Source organism: Vicugna pacos, chromosome 21 (genome assembly GCF_048564905.1).
Source record: "Vicugna pacos chromosome 21, VicPac4, whole genome shotgun sequence".
Lineage (NCBI taxonomy): Eukaryota > Metazoa > Chordata > Mammalia > Artiodactyla > Camelidae > Vicugna > Vicugna pacos.
The window spans coordinates 28,075,609-28,095,771 of NC_133007.1; the positions used below are offsets into that span (position 1 = coordinate 28,075,609).

General features: G+C 38.4%; 1 protein-coding gene across 2 annotated transcripts; it reads right to left on the minus strand.

The window, feature by feature from the left end:
* Window positions 1-907: 907 nt before the first annotated feature.
* GABPB2 (GA binding protein transcription factor subunit beta 2) lies at window positions 908-19,831 on the minus strand. Of its 2 annotated transcripts, XM_015250154.3 has the most exons (9): window positions 19,577-19,831; window positions 15,862-16,001; window positions 14,289-14,456; window positions 13,542-13,736; window positions 11,461-11,599; window positions 7,006-7,122; window positions 4,957-5,142; window positions 1,589-1,722; window positions 908-1,456 (listed from the first exon to the last, which is right to left on the minus strand). In XM_015250154.3, the coding sequence occupies exons 2-9, from the start codon at window positions 15,967-15,969 to the stop codon at window positions 1,157-1,159; spliced, it is 1,347 nt and encodes a 448-aa protein (XP_015105640.1). In that variant the 5' UTR covers window positions 15,970-16,001; window positions 19,577-19,831; the 3' UTR covers window positions 908-1,156. The 2 variants fall into 2 exon arrangements, with proteins under 2 accessions (XP_015105640.1, XP_015105641.1); XM_015250155.3 differs by lacking the exon at window positions 7,006-7,122 and having other exon boundaries at window positions 19,577-19,782.
* Between the last annotated feature and the right edge of the window lie 332 nt (window positions 19,832-20,163).

A 20,163-nucleotide genomic window follows, 5' to 3' on the forward strand; every position in this document is an offset into this window, starting at 1 on the left:
AGAATCTTTGGTTCCTTGCTTTATGGCACTGATGTTACTCCCTTTGCCAACACACTGAGCACCTTTAAGGCACAAAAGCTCTGCACAAGACCTGACCTCAAGGAAACAGAGCAATTTACTCATCCCAAGTCAGATGGAAAAAAACTACACAGCATCCTCAGCATTCACCTCTCCTCTCTTTGCATATGAGAGGATACCATGTAAACTCCACAGAAAGGCACACTTAAAAAACTCAGATGTTTATAAAATAAAAAGTTGGTATTAAAGCCTGATATTACATAAACAAATGTTTGGAAGCAAGCTGTTCTAACAACAGACTACCCTCTTGATTGCGATTTTATAAAATCCAGCCAGCAAAGTTGGTATCTTGAGACCAGATTGCTTCCTAACCCCACAAGCCTTGTTCTGGCCACTCTCCAGCACTGTAGAAGCACAGCCTGCAGGATTTTGGATTTATATACACTTCTCCCACATCAAGTTTTCTTTCCTTTCCAGTTTTTAAAAATTCTATGTCTGTTTCTTTTAAACTGGCATCTGAGCTACGGACACACAATGGATGCAAATTCAGTCAGACAATCACAAATTTCTTTTCAGTGAAATTAACCCAGAATAGTGGGGAGTGCCTGCTTTCTCCTTTGGAAGTGGAATATAGTTCTTTCTTTTCCCCAAAGCTTGCTTCTAATCCCTCCTCTCCATTAGTTTTCTCTTTCTTCTTTTTTTTTTTTCAATTAGATTTCTTCTTTAACAGGTACACATCATAAATCTAAGGCAAATTTTCAGGTCACTTGATGGTACAACTATTAAAGGCTCTGAGTGTGTCCGTATTAGGAATATTATTTTAAAATCTTTTGATAGAAAGTCAGTTATTTAAAAAACAATCAATCCACAACGGCCAGCATTCTTTCAGCTCTATGCTTAAAGCAATGATGTGAGCTGAGAAACTTGGTCCTTTTCCTTTTGGTCGCTCAGAAGATATGTTCCCTAAATTTGGCTTTGAATTTTCCAGTTGCATAGACAGCCTTCCTAAGCCTAAGCATTGTACCCTGCGATAGTTTTCTTCTTTAGGACGTTCTTAATTTTTATGAAATGTTTGTCCTTGTATTTTCTTTTAAAAAGAGGAAAAAGATGGCACAGCACAAGTTGTGGCCCTTGCACATTAAGATGAAACAGTCTCCATGGAAACTCCAGTATGAGGCTCTGGGGGCCCTCCCGCCCCAGTCACTTGTGCCTCTCTGTCCGCTGTCTCCCTCCCTGTGACTGCTACAGCGCCTGCTTCAGCCACCGCTTCAACCACGGTGCCATCAACTCCATTGGGCTGCTGTCGGGCCATGGCCTCCAGCTGGAGGCGGTACTGTTCTGCCTCCTGCTCTTTCTTTAGGAGCTGGTGTCGGTATTCCTGGGCTCTTCGGTTAGCCTCCTGGAGCTGCTGCTGAAGTAGCTCTCTCTCAGTGCCTTCCTGTAAAAGTCAACCACCACAGGTAAGAATTTCTGATCACAGATTACGCAGATAAAGAAGGGTTCGGACCTTGACAGTTCTGACTTTTGAGTCTTTGCCTTCTCTTCTCTCCATCACTGCTAAAAACATTACCTTGCTTTCCTCCACCACGCTGTTTGTCATCTCTTCTATCCTTGGTTTCTTGGTCAGTGGCAATTTCTCTGTTTCTTCTGCCTCTTCTTCAATGACAGTCTCCTCTGCAACCTGACCAGCAGGTACAGTTAGAACTATAAGCCAAAGGACACCAATTGGAGGTGATGAATACACAGTAAAGCAAAGAATTTTTGCTTACTTTGAATTAGAAAATAAACTAAAATATATTTTCTGATCTCTTACTGTTCATATCTCTTTGGATTTTAGAATCAATAGGTAAGGCATGGCTTTACGGAAACAGAAAGGGTTAGAGAGGCACTGAGAAGAGCTCAGAAAGGAAGGGTGAAGACTTGTGAGTTTGGAAGCCATGCAGTTAAGACCTAGGTCTAAGGCTCTTATATAAAGATGTCTGACTGTAGATCAGAAGCTGTGACCACTTAGCTTACAACTCTGCAGGAATAACTTGTCTAAAGTAGCCCTAATATCTTAAATAAGAAGTTTGAGAAACCTTTCATGAAAGCAGTTTGCCATTAACTGTATCTAATTTAATTATTTTTATTCTCATAGATAAGTGAGAAAGGGTTAACACACATATGCACCCAACACACATGATGCACTACCCACCAATCAGAACGGCTAAAATTTTAAAAAAGTGGTAACACCAAAAGCTGGCAAGGATGTGGAGAAACTGGATTATTCATAAACCGCTGGTAGGAATGTAAAATGCGAACGTAGAAAATGCTTTGGCAGTTTCTTACAAAACTAAACCCACATTTTCCATATGACACAGCAATTGTACTTCTGGATAGCTATCTCAGAAAACTGAACATTCATGTTCCCATAAAACCTGGACATGATTGATCAACACAGCTTTATTCATATATAGCCAAAACCTGGAAACAATGTCCTTCAGTGGGTAAATGATTAAACAAACTATGGTATATCTATACCATGGAATACTGCTCAGCAATAAAAGGAAATGAATTACTGACACAAACATCAATTTGGATGGTCCTTAAAGGGAATTATGCTGAGAGAAAACAGCCAGTCTCAAAAGACTATATACTGCATGATTCCATTTATATAACACTCTTGAAATGACAAAAGTATAGAGATAGAGAACAGATGAGCCAGTGGTTGCCAGTGGTTTGGAATGTGGTGGGAAGGAAAGTGGCTGAGGACACACAAGAGCAGCACAAGGGACCCTTGTGGTGGAGCTGTTTTGTGTCTTGACTGACAGCGCTCATACAAATCTACAAAGTTACTAAACTGCACAGAACACAGACTCATAAATGAACACATATAAAACTGGAAAAAAATCTCAATAAGGCTGGTGGATTATATCAAGGTCAATTTCCTGTCTGTGATAACTATACTAGAGTTATGCAAAGTGTTACCTTGGGGGAAACTGGGTGATGGGCACATGGGATCTCTGTATTATTTCTTACAATTGTACAAGAATAAATCTGTGATCATCTCAAATTTAAAGTTAAAATTATATTTAGGGTTTAGGATGCATTTTGATTTTTTGTTTAAAGCAGAAGATTTACCTAGTTAATCTAGTTTGGTTGATTTAAAAATTAGCTTGTATTCCTTGAGTACTCGTCTGTTGATGCCAGTGGGAAGCAGTTTAGATATGTGCTAAGTGGAAATGGAAGTTCTGTCTGGGATTAAAAATTTCTTACAGATAATTCGCAAAATCTCAGCTTTCCTTCTTTGGGCTGGATTAAACACATTTGTAAGAAGTAGTCCAGTTTATCTAGGCAAAGCCTCACATTTTATTTTTTTCCTTAAAACAACTCCATTCCTGTGTACTTAACTCCGTTATAAGCAGTCTCTCACTTAACCAATGAGCCCCCCAAAACTTTAAATGATAATCATGTTCACAAAAACATCAGTAGTCTATTTCCAAATAAAACTAATAAGAACTTATGATATCAAAGCTTAGATTTAATTCCTATTCTTCCTTCCCATACTGCCAAAGATCCATCAATTCAAATAATTTGAAAATTATGAAATCCCCATAATTATTTAGGCCAAGTCAAAATTTTGGTAACACAAAAGGCAACTATACCTTGCAGATACTGATTGGTATATATAAAAAGATAAACAAGTTTATACTGTATAGTACAGGGAAATATATTCAATATCTTATAGTAGCTAATGGTGAAAAAGAAAAATGAATATATGTATATTTATGTATGACTGAAGAATTGTGCTGTACACCAGAATTTGACACAACATTGTAAACTGACTATACCTCAATAAAAAAAAACTTTTTTAATTAAAAAAAAAAGGTAACTATACCAACCCTCCTCTTTCAACCTCCAGTATTTTTGAGGAATAAATTTGTAATGATTAGTTTCTTTGTTTTCAAAAAAAATTTACTTATGTATTTTCTGAGTAAGTAATACATTCACATGGTTCAAAAATTAAAGTTATAAAAGCAAATACATTGAAAAGCTTCTCATCCATCCCCAGCAACCCAGGTGCCCTGCCAGAAGGGAAAAATTGTATCAATGTTATTTCTGAATGTGCGTCTAGAGACAGTCTATGAATAGATTAGCAAATATACACATATTTCCTCCTTTTTAAAAATATAAATGTAGCATATTCTACACACCTCTTCAATCTTGCTCTTGTCACCTAATATGGAGGTCAGACCATAATGGTGTATAGGAAACTTTCTTATTTTTAATAGCTGCATGGTATTCTGTTACAAGGGTGTACCATAGTTTATTTATCCAGTTCCTTAATGACTAATACTTAGTTCTTTTAAATCTTTGATGATTACAAATAATACCGTAATGAATAATTTAGTATGTATATCATTTCTGTGTGCGAACATAAATTCATAGAAAAATAACTTTCCAGCCAAAAGGTATGTGCATCTTTAATACTGATATATCTTGACAATTTGCTCTTCAGAGACTGCATTAATTTACATTCTCACCAGTGATTTATAAGAGTGCCTGTTTCCCCATACCTTTGACAACACAGTGTTTTCATGGTATCTCAGTGTAGTATTTATTATTTGTATTTCTCTTGCTATGAATGAAATAAGTTGAATATATTTTCCTATTTTTAAAAGCCATCAGTATTTTCTTTTCTGTGAACTATTGGTTCACATTATTTGCTCTTTTTTCTACTAGTGTTATTGGTGTTACTCACAGATTTTATATACATTAGGGGAATCAGCCTTTGCCAGCTTGGTTTCTGTTTCTTTTTCAGAGCTTCTTTGCCACATCTGGCATCTGGCATCTGGCATTCTCCCATTCCTATTACTTGCCCTAATGCCTCATTTTTAGAGGTGTGTTGGATGTCTAAAATATCTTTTAATAAACAAGTGTCTAAATAGGGTAACTCACCTTGCTGTCCATCTTGCATAGTTACAATAAATGGCTGACCAATGTTTCCAGTAGGGATTGCAGTTTGGATATTACCCAGAGGGACTCCATCGGTCACTATGGTGATGACCCTCTGGCCTCCACTCCCCACCACTTGCTGGATTGATGAGTCAACAGAATTTCCCTCCATGATTTCCTCAGAATTAGCTAGAGAAGACAAAAGTAAATATAAAATTTCACTTTAGAAACAGGAGTATAGTCATTTCAGCCTCCTTGAAATTGATACCAGGGCTAGGAAAACTTGAAAAAAAAATGTAGCTTTAATTGTTCACAAAAGCTCTTGTAAACAATGCTAAGTCAGAGGGAAAAAGAAAACAGGGAATGCATCAGAACAGTATTTACTAAAACTTCTTCATTGACATATTAGCTTTCACTAAAGATGGATTCTATGTACAAATACGTCTTCAAAACACTGGTTTAAATATGCTTAAATTTTTGTGTTTGTTTGTTTTGTAGGAAGTATCAGAGACCCCAATAAGCTAATGAACATTGTGATTCTCTAATAGGGAAAAAGATATGCTGAATTTCCCCAACATAGTTGATCTTGGAACTCCTTTTTCAGGAAGTATCTTCAAAGTCCAAATAAATCTGTGGAGCCTAGAAAAATAATTATAAATTACAGTAGATCTATTTCTACAAGAAATAAAGACACTTAAGAGTGAATTAATAAAATAATATGTCAAGAAGTCAAAGCACTGAAGTTTGATGGCCAACAACAGTAGCTGGCTTCTCCCATCTGACAGATCAACAGGAACAGGAGCAGCAGCTAAGGCTGACTGCTCACTGTGCGCAGGCGCCTTTCTGAGAGCTGTGCGCGCACTATATCGAAGACAGATTTTCAGTCTAGTTAGTCAATATCTCCAACAGCTACCAGGGGAACCAGCCCCTGGCACTTTGGGATTTCTGTATCTAGAGTCCCTAGTAGAAACTGGCAACAGGTGAGGTAGGGACTATCCATATGCGGCACATTCAGGCAGTTTAATGGAAAAAGAGTACTCACACCTCTCAGAAACAAAGAACAGTCAGATTTACAGCTGAAAGGACCCTGATAGGTAATCTAGTCCAACCACCACGCCAGAGACGAGGAGACTGAGACCTGGAGAAGTTAAGAGATTTACCCAACGTCAACGAGCAAATCAAAAGAGTAACAAGCAGAAGTTTAATACGTTGCTTTTCCCCCTGCCACACACATCTGAGCAGAGATCTTTACGACTACCTCCAGTCGGAAAAACAGGATTGGAGGAATATTCTCACTGCTCAGATATCAATCCAGGAAGAAATCAACAATCTGCTTTCATTTCTGATGGAGCAGACTGCCAGAGGGTTCCAGAAAGATTCCTAGATGACTGTTTAGCCCTACCTATGACTATCTGCTCCTACCTATAAGAAGCCTCAAGCCAAAAAAAAAAAAAAAAAGCAGCAGCAGCCTTAAGCCTTTTCCCTATGAGCCACTAGCTCTGGCTAAGTGACCTGAAACCTTTCTGATTTAAAATCTAAAGGGCACTATACAGAATATATCTGTGGAAAGCCACTGGAAATGCCAAAATAACATGTCCAGTGAAAATAAAAGCAAGCCAACCTGAGCTACACAGGATATAACCAAACGAGAGTGACAGCAGCCCCCCGTGTTTCGATGCTTTAACACAAGACATCTAGGCCTCTACTTTCAATCATTCTATGATAGCATCAGTCAAAACATAACACAGAGCATTTCCAAACCTCTGCTAATATAAGACTAAATATTTCAATCTGATGCAACTGGAGTCAAGGGAAACAAACTTGAAGCTGTAAAAATACAAAGGGATAACAGTCATTCTCTGACATTGTTCAGCTGGCTGATTACATCACTTGGGTTTTTTTTTTCTCTTTCGGAAGCTCAATGATTCTACATCCCTTTTTCCTAGCTGTCTCTAACCATAATTCTTTAACATTTCATGCAAATTAAATCTGCTGGAGATTTAAAAGCAAACGAAGAAATAGTGATTCACCCAGCAGATATCCCTCACCTACCTGCGGCTCTGTGTGAGCTGGAGAGGGGGGCTGATGCATCAGCTAGAGCTGCAAGGGTGGCCAGCACTGAGGCGGTAGAATTTGAGAAGTGTGCTGCTGAGGAGGCATGGGGAGCACCTATTTTGGTAAAAAAGGCAAATGAGGTCTGGAGGAGAGAATAAATGGAGATGAACTAAGAATGGCTTACTAAATCAAAACTGCAGCTTTTCACTCTGATGTCCTTAATCTTGCTCGCTAACATAAACTAATATAAACCAATTATCATGGTGCTAAAACTCTTCTAAGTTCTCCCTTTAAAAGGGTTTAAGGTAATATGCTTGGTATAGGGCCACTACATTCCCCTCACTTGACTGTTCTCTCAGCACTGCCAGTGCTGAGCAGACCAAGAGTGCCGCCCACTCCCTAGGCTGGCGGTGCAGAGCTCTCCCCGGCAGCAGGCAGGAAGCGCACAAAGCACATCACGCCGAGCCAAGAGCCAAGCAGCGGCACGGGCACAGGTTCCTCCCGGGCTTTACTCAGCCAGGCTACCTCTGTGCGTCAGCTAGAGAGGTGAGAAGACCAGGACTGACCTCTAGTGCAAGGACATTAAAAACCTTAAGTTTCACATACTGACTGTCAAAGGGTAGTACAATTAATCCTAAAAAAATAATAATTATCTACTTTAGTTAGGTCATGATGTGCTTTAAAAAAAAAAACTTCGTTCAAAACCTTTTAATCTTGTATTGTGATATTCTTGCAGCTAAGTTCCAACAGGGAAGTGCATTAGATCTGGCAACAGGCACACCTAACTTTATGAACAGAAAGTATTACTCAACAGTTCTGTGTAAATCAAACTTATAAAATGAATTGCATTTCTCTAAGTCTTTCACTATAATTTCAGAGATACTTATTGTGCCAGTTGTGAATTTACTGTCCTTGGCTCCAAATCTGCCCTTCTTTGCTTTGCCTTGCAGTACTAAAGCTGGACCCCATAATTATTTCTTGTCACCTGGCACGAGATTAAGTTCTGTCATATAGAAGTAGCTCCCCATACTGGCTATTCCCGTATTCTTTAGAGTTCTCCTCACCTCCTAGTTGTTAGTCCACTGTTACTAACAATTCTTTATAAATTAAGTTTATAAGTTAATAAATTATATATTTAGAAGTTATATATGTATGATAAAATTACACAAGTCACCATGTAGTTCTGCCTCCTGACTGAAATGTGACTGATACACTTTTCTTTTTAAATGTATTCTTAATTTTCAACTTTTCCCACTACCTATGCTTAAAGATTCTTTCCAGTCTTTCTTCCATCAAAAAGTCAATTCTCTGTAAAATATTTAAAAACACTTAATGAACTTAAGTATTTAACACTCCTTATAATAAATCCTTCCACAGAGCAAGGGATCCTTTGCTGATATAATTAGCTAACCTAACTGATTTAAATTTAAATTTCAGAAGATTTTTCCCCCAAAATGTGGATTTTTCATCATTGCAAACTATCTTAATCACAGCTTTTAGATGATGACTATGGGAATGGAGATGAGAGTGGAGACAGTAATGATATCCCTATTTTATTCTAATTCTTTCATAAAATACTCAGAGAGCCAAATGGTCTGAGTGGAACACAGTGCTTGACCTCTAGAAAGGAGTCTGTGTCTATCTAATGACTTCGTAAGAGCAAGAGTCAGTGATAGCTTATACCCTAATTTTCCTGTTTAGTTCATGCTTTTCTCATCACTCAGCCAAATGCTGACATAAGAATTCACAAATGAAATAGACAAGGAACAAGCAATTTCTAGATATCTCTCTCGTAGAGTGACAATAAGTCACTAGCAAAAAAAACAAGGCTGTTATTATTTACCACAGTTAAAACACACACACACACACACACACACGGCTGTTACGATTAAAGTTCAAGTGGGACAAACATCAGTTAGGCCACCAAGCTAAAGGACAACACCTAGCTAGAACTGCTCCATAAGAAAGGCATGTTACACCTTTTAGCATATGATGATTCCAGCGTAAGGGTGCTCTCCCTTTGATTCAAACATAATGACTTACCCAGCATCCCCTCAATAGCAAAATGAAGAAAGAACACTTACAAAAAATTAGGTTTAGTATTTTGACATACATAGCTGAAACTGAAAAAAGATGATGCAAATTACCTCTTTAGACTTACCCAGGGAAGTCTAGGAAAATAAAGTACTTTGTTGTTAAATAATGTTAACTGTTTCGTTATCCTTTATATAAGATCCCACATCAAATAAAGTGATATGTGCATGGATGCTGTTATTTTTGGAAAGGAATGGCATTATTAGTGGCAACCCATTACCTACTCAGAATGTGGCTTACGTAAATAAACTCTTCAGACCAGGATTTAGGGGAGTGTGCTAGGGTCTGCTAGGTAATCTCTGCAAGTTAGTGAAAACTAGATCCAGAAAAATTAACTACTTTGCCCAAGGTCATGCAGCAAGTAAACACCGGAGCCCAGATTAGAACCTAATTCATTAGATTCCAATACAGTCTTTATGAACCTATACAGAGCAATTTATATTTGACTTTGGAGTGCATCTTATGATTCTACAGAAATAGGAAACTGATCTTCACAACTTTGTTTTACCCTGATTAATGTTTAAATTAGTCTGTGTTCCCAATCACTGCAGTTTCACTGATGATGATTGATATTTTTAATCAAAAATGGAAAATTAAAAGCAAACTTTGTAATCTGGTTTCTGATATCAAAAATATCCACCAAAATGATAATCCTAGGATACTTTCAGTTAATTCTTAAAAATATTACTGGATGATGGGAAACAAGAGGCTGCCCCACCATTCAGGAAAAGAAAATCCTTTACCTCAGTTGAATAACACAGCCTGAATTTGTCTTATAATTTTTCTCCTTTCTTTTATCTGCACTGATTAAGCATCAGGTAGGCCAGTCCCCTAAAGGAAAAAGGCTGGTAGAAACACTTCATGAGTGAGACGCCATTGGAGAGATCGGCTCTAATCACGTGAGGGTTCAGCAGTTTCAATCTGTAGTTGTCAACACACACAAGAGAGAAAGATGAAGAGGTTTGCCAAAAGCAGCATGACAAACGTGATATATAGGTCCATGGGAATCAAAGCTAAGAATCTCTACCCTGAATGTCTTCAACTTTGCTTATCATTCTAGATCAAAGTCTGGAGAATTTCAACAGTTAAAGACTTAACTAGCTCTTTTCACATGTTCGTGAACATGTAATTTTATTGGCTTCTAAAAACTTTTGGATTGTAAAAGTACTTTTCTAATCAGTGTCACCTGAACCACAACAAATCCAAATGACTGTGACTGCTCTAATTATATGTGCACGTATATGTAAGCTAATTTTAAAAAATCAGCTAAAAACTAAAGTACAGTGATTTTAAATAATTGGTAGCCTATTAAATGAAGGTCACTACTGCCCCCTTGTGGGCATGATGGAGTCAACCTTCACTGAGAAGTTGTATTTTCACTTAACACTGATTATTGAAGCCCTCCTATAAAATGGGCACTGAAATACAAAATCTCAGTCTCATAACAACCTCATGATATATGTCTTATTATGTCCCAATTTTACATATAAGGAAAGAAGGCTAGAAGACGTAAGTAGTTTTCCCAAGGTCAAACGTCTAGTCAATTAACACATCAGTATTTGAAAGCAGTTCTGAATGCAAAATTCCACGCGTGTACAAGTGTGTATTTTATCACATTGCCTCTCAATAATGATACCTCATTTAAGATCTTCCTTTGATATTCTACAAACTTAACTATGAATACAGTTGCTTATTTTTAAACGAAAGTCAGGAACAGAAAAAGAAACCAAGAGTCAATTGGAAATTTTATTTAAATGAGGACACAAGTTCCCTCACTGTAAAGCAAGTATCTGTAAAGAGATGTTGAAAATAAACTCAATTTGCTCCTTTTTAGATAAATATTTTTGTTAAAAACATACAAGTCTCAAAAGCTCAATACCAAGTGCTGCTCTTTGCTATTTTATTGTTACACACGCTCTCAGAACAAGTCAAGCCTCTCATATTGTAGTCAAACAACCACAGGTACCTGGATCAGCGCTCCAACAACCACGTAAGCTTATTCTGCTTTATGTTTTACTGCTTTAGGCTGCAAATATTTAACTATTTTCCTTAGCACGACCATACTGAAGCACCCTTATATTTTCATTTTGGGGTCAGATATAACCCTTCAACAGATTAAGCTGTAGAATAATATTACTTTTAACACAGTAAGCACTTACGTATAACCCCAATGTATGATCTTCCCTTTCCCCAGAAAGAGTAAGTGCATTAGCTTTAAAATCTATTATAAATTTTCTATTTTGGGAATATTTTAATAAAGGAGTGGATATCAGAGACAGTATCTATTCATGTCATAGGAAAACCTGAGATTCTGTTCATTTTAAGATTAAAATAAATGCCCCATTATCAGAATATTACCTGAGGTTGTTTTGGTGTTGGCTGAAGAAACAAGGCTTGCCAGGTTGACAACCTCTCCTGATGTGAAGATGAATGGGGTGGCCACAGTCACAGGGTTGGCTCTCTCGGGATTAGCATTCACCTGATTCTGCATTGCTTCCTACAAAACAGTGCAGAGTATCTCAAAATCAGAACACTTATTAGCCTTAGTTATACAGTTACTGAACAACTAATCCCCCACAATGCTCTATCAAGCAGAACTAGTTCCGGCATACAATGTCCCAGGGACCTCAGAGTTCTCATTAAGACTACTGTTTTTTTTTTAAGACCGGAGCAACAAAGATGTTAGGTTGCTTTCCCAAACTTATTTCTACTTTAGGAAAAAAAAAGGCATATTACTTGCAAAAACTTCTAGACAACTTACTTAACCTCTTTGAATCTTGTCTTTTAATTTGAAAAATGAAAGGGGTGACCTAAAAAATAATTGCCAGCACTAATATCCTATGATCAATTATCTACAAGACAGTGCGCTAGCTGGAGATCCCTGCAGATAATCTACAGAGAATAATATTCTCCAGAGTTTTGTCCAGCTACTTATCCTATTCTGCCACTGAAGAAATTCCTAAGAGAATATATAACAAGCAAATAAATGTGTGCCAGATTTTAATGTCTAGTTCCATATGCTGCACTTCTGCTTCCAGGGATATTTGCACAATTTTGGTGTAAAGATGCTTATCTTTACTTTATTTTTTTACTTTCATAAGCAGTTTTCTACAAACACGATCACTACTAAAAAGAAGTCAAATTAGGCAAGGACCCTAAACAAGGAATTGAAAGTTGAAGAGGATAACCAGTGTGTAGGGAACTGCCAGAAAGTAAATCAACCAACCAACCAACCAACCAACCACTGAAAATGCAGCAGAAATGGCTATTTTTTACAGATAATTATCCCCTTGACTAAGAGCTTCAATTGAAACAGATCATCCATTCTCTGGTTACTGTTAAATTCCTTACTGAATCTGCCCCTTCTACAGTCTATTATCACTTCCTTAATTCAAGTCCTCATTGGCTCTTGTCTGGCCTAATGCTGAAGAAACACATAGTGACTTTCATGAACTGTCTTCTCTCAAGTCTGCATACCAGACCCCAAACAATCATTAAAAAAAATCTAATCACATCAATCCTCTATTTAAAAGCTTCTATTGGATCCCCCTTGCCCACAAAATCGTCCACACTCTTTGCAAGCCATGTAACTCCCCTATGCTCAGAACCCAGCCTAACGCTCAGCCTTCACTCCTGCCACTCCCAAACTCTGCTTCCCTTGCCCGATCTTTAGTCACAGAATTACTTACTCGTTCCTGAACATTCCATGTCCTTTCACACCTCTGTGTCTTTGATTTGCTTTTTCTAGCCTATGATATCATTTTCTCACGTCTCTGCTTACTTCTCCTGCACAACTCAGTTCAGATTCTACATACACTTTAATCCTTACCTTAAGTATCATCAATACTCGCTCTCTGCAGTCCTGTAACACTTACTAGGTACCTGTTATCACCACAGTAGTGTAATACTTTATATCTTGTCTTTACTTTCATCATGGTGTAAACACTCCAAGGGCAATTAACCTTTGTATCCCTCATCCTGTTATTTCTTGATATACAAGTGCTGGCTTAAGAAATCCATGGATGAAATTATCACAGCTGATTTTTAATTCTGAGATGGCTTCCTTATGACTCAATATGCTTTGTAGTTATGTACTATCTCACATCAGTTGATGCATATTTATAAAACATAAAGAGGCTTTTAATACTGTCCCAAGTCAAGTTTAATTACAAAGGGAAATTTTCATGGAGGAAAAAAACATTCTAAAGCCAAATAATCTTATTTTTGTCCTGACCACAACATTGTTCTTCAATCACCATGAATAATTCAGGGTTTTACAGAATTTTTTAAAAAGATACTAATCTCAGTGAGTCACAAGACTGAGACATACTGGAAATATTACTTTGATAAGATAGGGAAGATTTCGTTTTGATTCAGCTCCTACAAAAAATCCTTAACTTCATCTGAAGTATACTCTAGTGGTATACAAATAACAAGACCTGAAGGATGACCAGAATCTCAGCATTGTTTTTCTCCAGGGCTATGTCAAAGGCAGACTTATCGAACTTGCTGAAGGCATGGACGTCAGCTCCGTATTTGATGAGCAGCTCTACAACTTCTCGGTGGTGGTGCTCTGTGGCCCAATGCAAAGCTGTCATCTTCAGCATGTCCTTGGCATTCACATCTGCACCATTCTGTCACAGAAAAGTAATTTTTTTCAAATAGACACTGGTTACAGTAGCACAGGTACAACATCCCATCACCAAATATAGAGGATTTCTAGAGAGATTACTCATATTCAAATTTAGATCATGTTTAAAAAATATCAAAGGGAAAAACATTTCTCAGATTCTCTTGAATTCTGACAGACATAATGCCTTAAGTGAGTGGGTCCTTTAAGGACATCACTGGGAAATTACAACAGATGGGAGAGGAAGGGGAAAAGAACAGATTTTTGTTGCATTTATTAACAGAAAGCTGAGTGCCTGAAAAAACAGGCATAAAAGCAGAGAACAGCTGCAGAAGAAAAATTAAGAAAAATGAATATAGTCTGTTTAGCCTTTAACAGATTAGAAAACAAAATCCTCACAGCCATGATGACACGCGAAAGAGATGCAACTCAATGCTATAACCGTTCTAGGGTTAATCTTTCCCAGCCTAGTTTCCTACCACCTGTTTAAGTAAGGAAACAGGGAGATGTATGTCTTTTTTATAATACAGACCCGCCACCACTATTCTTGCTTTACCCTAACGAGCAGTTCCACGATGTGTGCATGTCCGTCAGCTGCAGCCATGTGCAAAGGGGTCCTGTCCACTTTGGTCCGGGCATCCCTGCTAACGCCTGCTCGAAGGAGCACCTCTGCTGTGGAATAATGACCATACTGGGCTGCAAGGTGGAGGGGTGATGTTCCAAGCTGTGGGAAAATAATACTCATTGAATATCAACTATGTGCAGGGTCCTAAATCATTACTGGAGGGGCAGAAATGAACAAGAGGTGAAGCTCTCTCCTTTCTTGGAGAGAGAATCTGGTTGGGCAAATAGGCTGAAGAAATGGCTTAAATTAAAATCAATATACTAATGGGCAAATAAATATACCACCAATTAAATAAGTGCTAAGTATAATGGATTTAAGTCAGGTGGACTTACCAGGTAAAATTCCCTAAAGGACATGCTTTTAAATAGGACTTAGAAGAAGGTAAAACAAATGGATAGAAAAGAGCATTCTGAGTCAGGGGTAAGAGAAAGGATAGGCAGGTTCAAAATAATTCTTAGGAAAAGGGCAGAGTCTAGAAAGTTGCATGTGAAACTTGGGATGCAAATTTAATTGGTTGAAATAGAAGTCTGTTACCACAGTGAAGTAAAGCAAAAAGACTGACCGACGAAGTACCCCAAAAAGTAACAATAAAAATAGCAATGGTGTGTCAATAGCAATAAGCAAGTCTGTATCATCTCAAAGTAAATCTTCTAAGAGTTATCTATCAGCATCCATTTTGGCCAGAGATCTGTTCCTTTCTTTGTGTTATGCTCTTTATTTTAAGCCTATTTCGTTTATTCTTTGCTTTTCATATATTCAGTCTCTGCCTGACTGGATTTAATTCACACTGCTCTTTTCAGGTCTATTTCTAGAAATGCTAATCTCATGGGTTTCCTTTCTTCCTTTCTGTGAAGTGCTAAGAACTGCTGGCCTCTGAAGTTATGAATTAAGCACCCCAGAACAGAGGACACTGCTCATCGAATTGTTAAAATTGGGCAACACTTACAAAGTCTATGAATACTAAGCAAGCCCATGTTATAACTGAGACCTGGATCTTGTGGCTCTGCTCTCCAAGCTGGCTGGCTGAAGTCATGAAATTACACCTTCCTCTGTAATGTTTTTTAACAGTGGGAAAGGAAGCAAAACGGCGAAACTACTCCTTATTAACCAGGACGTTGCAGAGGAAAGGAAATAAGGGGTTTACTAGCTGAGAAATGCACTTTTAGTATACTGATTTTGTTTAGTTTCTAGCTAATTACAGAAGCCTACAACCCAATTACACTCCAGGGAGAAGTAAACCTTTAGAAAATACTCTGAAACAACATTATCGAAGACCACAAGGATATAATACCTTACAATTACCACCTATATATCCACAGGAGACTCTTTCAATTTGGAAAACTAAAAGAAAAAGAAAACCACATATTTGGATGAGTCAAAGAACATGAAACTCTTGTAGGGAGACTGAGGCAAAAACAGAATGAAGGAAAAGCAACACAGTCTGCTTAGCCTTTAAGAAAAAGTCTGGGGACAGCACACGCTGGGAGCCGTTCAGAGAGCTTACCCAGTCTGTGGTGAACGGGGCGCCATTTGCCATCAGTGTTCTCACTTCATCATCTTGGCCTTTTCTTGCTGCTTCTAGCAACCTCTTCCCCAAGTCCACCAAAGACATCTTTATGCATAGGAACACAATTTTTCAGGAAGCTATAATTCAAACATAAGGAAAGTTGCCTGTAAAGTGTTTTCAAAGACCTCTTGTACGTGAACACATGTAACACACTTCCCAAGCCGACTCCCAGGGAAGGCACTTCTTTCCCACCGCGTCTAACACAGATACTGGGGAAAGCTTCAGGCCCCAAACCACGGATCCCTCGCTTTCAATCTCCAGAGAAATACTTTGGAAATATGTGAAACACATTACCACCTTTCTAGCTTCAGGAAAAAATAAAACAGCACTTTATCCCTCTGAAACAACCATGGGTAGAAATAGTATGTTACACGAAAGAATGAATAGACAAACCAAGGAGAGTGAGACTCAGGTACACGGCAGACATTTTTTCAAAATGAACAAAGAGAGTCTGCGACTTCAAGAAGACAAACAGCAGTATTTACTGCCAATTATCAATTTTAATTTCAGCTTTGAAGCAAAAAACAGTAATTTTGGGGAACCTATTATTCACCACCAAGAGTTAACAGCTTATTACAACTTTTCTGATAAAATTAGTGGTGATACTAATGAATGCGATTTTTTATACTGTATAATAAAATGCATCAATATTTGGATGATCTGCATTATTTGCTGAATCAATATTTTTCTTTTTTTGGATGAACCAATATTTTTCAAATAACCAACGCATGTTACAAAATCATGCACAGGTAAAAAGACTGATTCAAAATGAAAGCAGATCAATGGGTTTTAAAGTAATGGAATATAAAAATTCACGGACATGGTTTCAGATTCTTCACTGCAACTCACTTTTAAGAAATTGCCACTTGTCCAGTTTCTGTGTAACATCAAAGAATATTCACAATTACCTGAACAAGCTATTTAAAAACTAGTCCTTTCTCCAAGTACATATTGCAACAGATTGAATGCAGAAATAGATGTGAAAATTATTAAGCCAGAAATTGAAGAGATTTGCAAAAATATAAAACAATCTCATTCTTCTATTTTTTTCTTGCTTGTGGGTTTTTTTGTTGTTGTTGTTATTCTTTTTTTCTTTTTTCTATTTCTTTAACTTGGAAGATATCTATTTTTCATAAAATTGTGCTATTTATGTTAACATGTAATGGATTCATTATTATATTCTAATTAACATTTGAAAATTAATTTCTAAAACAGTAAATATCAATAGATATAACACATTGGAGTCCTCAATAATTTTTAAGAATATTAATCAGTCCTGAAACCAAAAAACTTGAGAATCATTGGGTTAGGCAAATCATTTAGCCACTATGTGATTTAACATTCCAATCTACATTATAGAACACTGTGTTCAAACGTGGGAATCCAAGAGACCACCAGGGGAGTTTGTTCAAAATGCATATATACCTGAGGCTCTAGTCCAGGTCCTCTGATTGGAGCAGAGGATGAATTCTAATAGTGTGAAAGTTTATAACCTGTTCTAAGTGTCAGTTTTTACAACTTAAGAAAATGCTAGAGTAAAAAAATGAAAGCATAACCTTCTTACAGAAAACTGCTACTTTGCATTTCTCCATGGTTATCATTCTCTTAAAATATCAAAACTTCCTTTCAATTTAGTTATCTTATTAATAACAAGAACAAAATTTTAGGTGACTCATTAGCAGAAATGACTCCTTCACATTTTCTCAGATTATACTATATACAAAAGGTTATCATGAAGGCTTAAACACCTCTACGATAACTGATCACAAAGAGAAAGAATGCCCTACACAGGGATGTTCATAAATGGCTGGCACGAAGCAGGAGTAAATTAACCTAACTTTCAGCTCTATTCTCTACCACAAAAGATACTCAGTGGCAGGCTGAGGTATCTGCTTAAGGAAAAACCTGGTTTGCTTCACATTCGCGGGAAGCTGACAACTTCTGGAAAACAAGATCCTTTAGATTGATTTTATCCCATTGCAACTGGTGTCTTCAGCACCTGAACTCCTGCAAAATATTTTTGAGCCATCAATTTTTTTCACTGTAGTCTGCCTTCATATTTATGTTAATTTTACCACTTTTCTTTAACCATATTTGTGAGTATGTGTATCAGTACCTCTAAATGGCAACGGACTCAAATGTTTCATCTCCATTGTTTATACAGGCCATCAAGAGGCTTAGTTTTTACTATACAAAGATACTGTAGCTAAACTTTGGGATTAGAATGTAAATAATCTGTTATATTAATCACCTGACATTTAAAAAGTCTCTTAGAATGTGTTCCTCAAGGTTCTTTTCTCTCCCTATTCTCAGTTACTCTTTTCTTTCAATTTAACCTGAAGCATCTATCTAAAGTAAAATGTATTTTTAAAACAACAGCATTTTAGGGAGACGATGTGCCATTCTCCCACATACTATCCACATCCCGTACTGGCAGTACCTACCAGATAAGAAATGTAGCTTAAGAATGAGACAGTCTAGGCCCTTCTTATCTCCTTGATTACTAAAAACAAAAGGAAAACATTCTCTCTTACTGGATGTACCTCCACTTTTCCTATATACAAAGTTCAGAAACAAAATCTGATCTAACTTGCCTCCTAGGATTTTGGAGATGAATAACAGGAGCACCCATTTCCCCTCCCATACCAACATACAAGAATTTTCAGTAAGTGTGTTTTAATAATTGATGAAATGCTTGAGCTCTTAACAACAAAGTACTCTATCAGAGAGTAATTTCCTTTGTTGATGTAAGAATTTGGGTGGAGCTGTTCAATCATTGTTACCAAAGCGTGAATGAACACAGATGCTTAAGAACATCTCTATTGTACTACGGGTGGGTCAAATGGTACGATGAAAATATGGTCCCAGATGGCCAAAAATGTTAAATTGTTGAAGGTCAGTCATAGAATGTTCTTTTCCAAACACGTTTTAAAAAGAGAGATGAGAGGGGAAAGTCCCTCTGGGAAAGGGGGGAGGAATGGGATGGTGTGTGCTGTCTCAAGGAAATCTGTGACAATTGGAGAAAGCTAACGGAAAGGAGAAACGGAATCGAAGAATCCATGATCTGACGACCTTTTTATTTCTTTTTCTATTGCACACGTCCCCACTGGGCCGCCAGCTGTACAAACAACAGTGCAAGAACTGGAGGCGGGGCCCTAACGGCTCTTGCTCAGATTACTGAGCTCACTAATAATCTTTAGGCTATTGCTGGGGTCAGAGAATTAGGGTCCTCGCTTTCTGCTCTATCACAAATCCTCCAGTCCCTCACAGCGACGTTCGGTCTTTCTAGACGAAGTCAATTTAGGGCGGGGAGCCCAGATCTCAGCCTAGCGGGCGGCCACCGGCCCGGGCTCCGCGCTGCCCCCTCGTGGTCACCTCTGCGGCCTCGGCTTCCCGCGGTCCAGCTCCCGAGCCCCAGGTCTTACACCCACCCCCTTCTTCACCTCCTTCCAGTCCCCTCCCCTTCCTCCCGGCAGCATCCCCTTCCTCTTCGTCCCCTTCCCCCAGCTGCCCCGGCTCGGATGAAGGGGCGCCGCTCCATCTGCACCCAGAAGTCCGGGGCTGGGCTGGGGAAGAGGTGCAACTTCTCACCGCAGTCTCCCTTCCAGCCCTGATGCCCCCCAGAGTCCACGCGTCTCTTCTTCCCCCTCACCTCCTCGTCCGGGACGCGGCCGACTGCGCTTTCACCGAGCCCGCCAGTTTGGTCCTCTTTCCTTCTCTAGTTAAGACTCCCTGTCACTGACGGTTACTTTTTGGCCTTTTCATATATGCATATTTTGGGGGCCTTTAACCCCCCCTCGTGGAGAAATGGAGGCAACAAAATGGCGGACCCGGAAGCGAAGACAGCGAATATAATTTCTGGCGGAGGAATCTATGAAGAGAAAATGATTAGAAAACCCACATTCCCATTAGAACAAAAGGGTTATACACCTCTCAGCCTCATCTCTACCCTTCGAAGGCCCTCTGAGGTGAAATAGTGTATCTCCCAGACGTTTTAGGCAGGACTATTTAGCGAGGCGGAGGATCATCGATTACGTGTCTTACGTGTCGTGTAGTCCCGGTAGGGGACGGACCCGAAGGTTTGTTTTGGCGCCAAGAAGCCGGAGGACTGCTGAGGAGAAATCGGGTTCAGCAGAGGTCCTGCACCGTTTTGCTTGCTTCTTGGGGGCAAGCCTTAGGGTTGATGAGAAAACTTGTTTTCCAGTCTCCACCTCGGGTGAAGATATTTGCGACGTTCCT

Coding starts and splice junctions, on each gene's coding strand:
- GABPB2 (XM_015250154.3), bottom strand. CDS start 15,969: ATGTCTTTGGTGGACTTGGGGAAGAGGTTGCTAGAAGCAGCAAGAAAA. Junction 5,143..7,005: donor CAGCTCACACAGAGCCGCAG/GTAGGTGAGGGA, acceptor TGTCTTCTCTAG/CTAATTCTGAGGAAATCATG. Junction 1,457..1,588: donor GCGTGGTGGAGGAAAGCAAG/GTAATGTTTTTA, acceptor TGACTTTTACAG/GAAGGCACTGAGAGAGAGCT.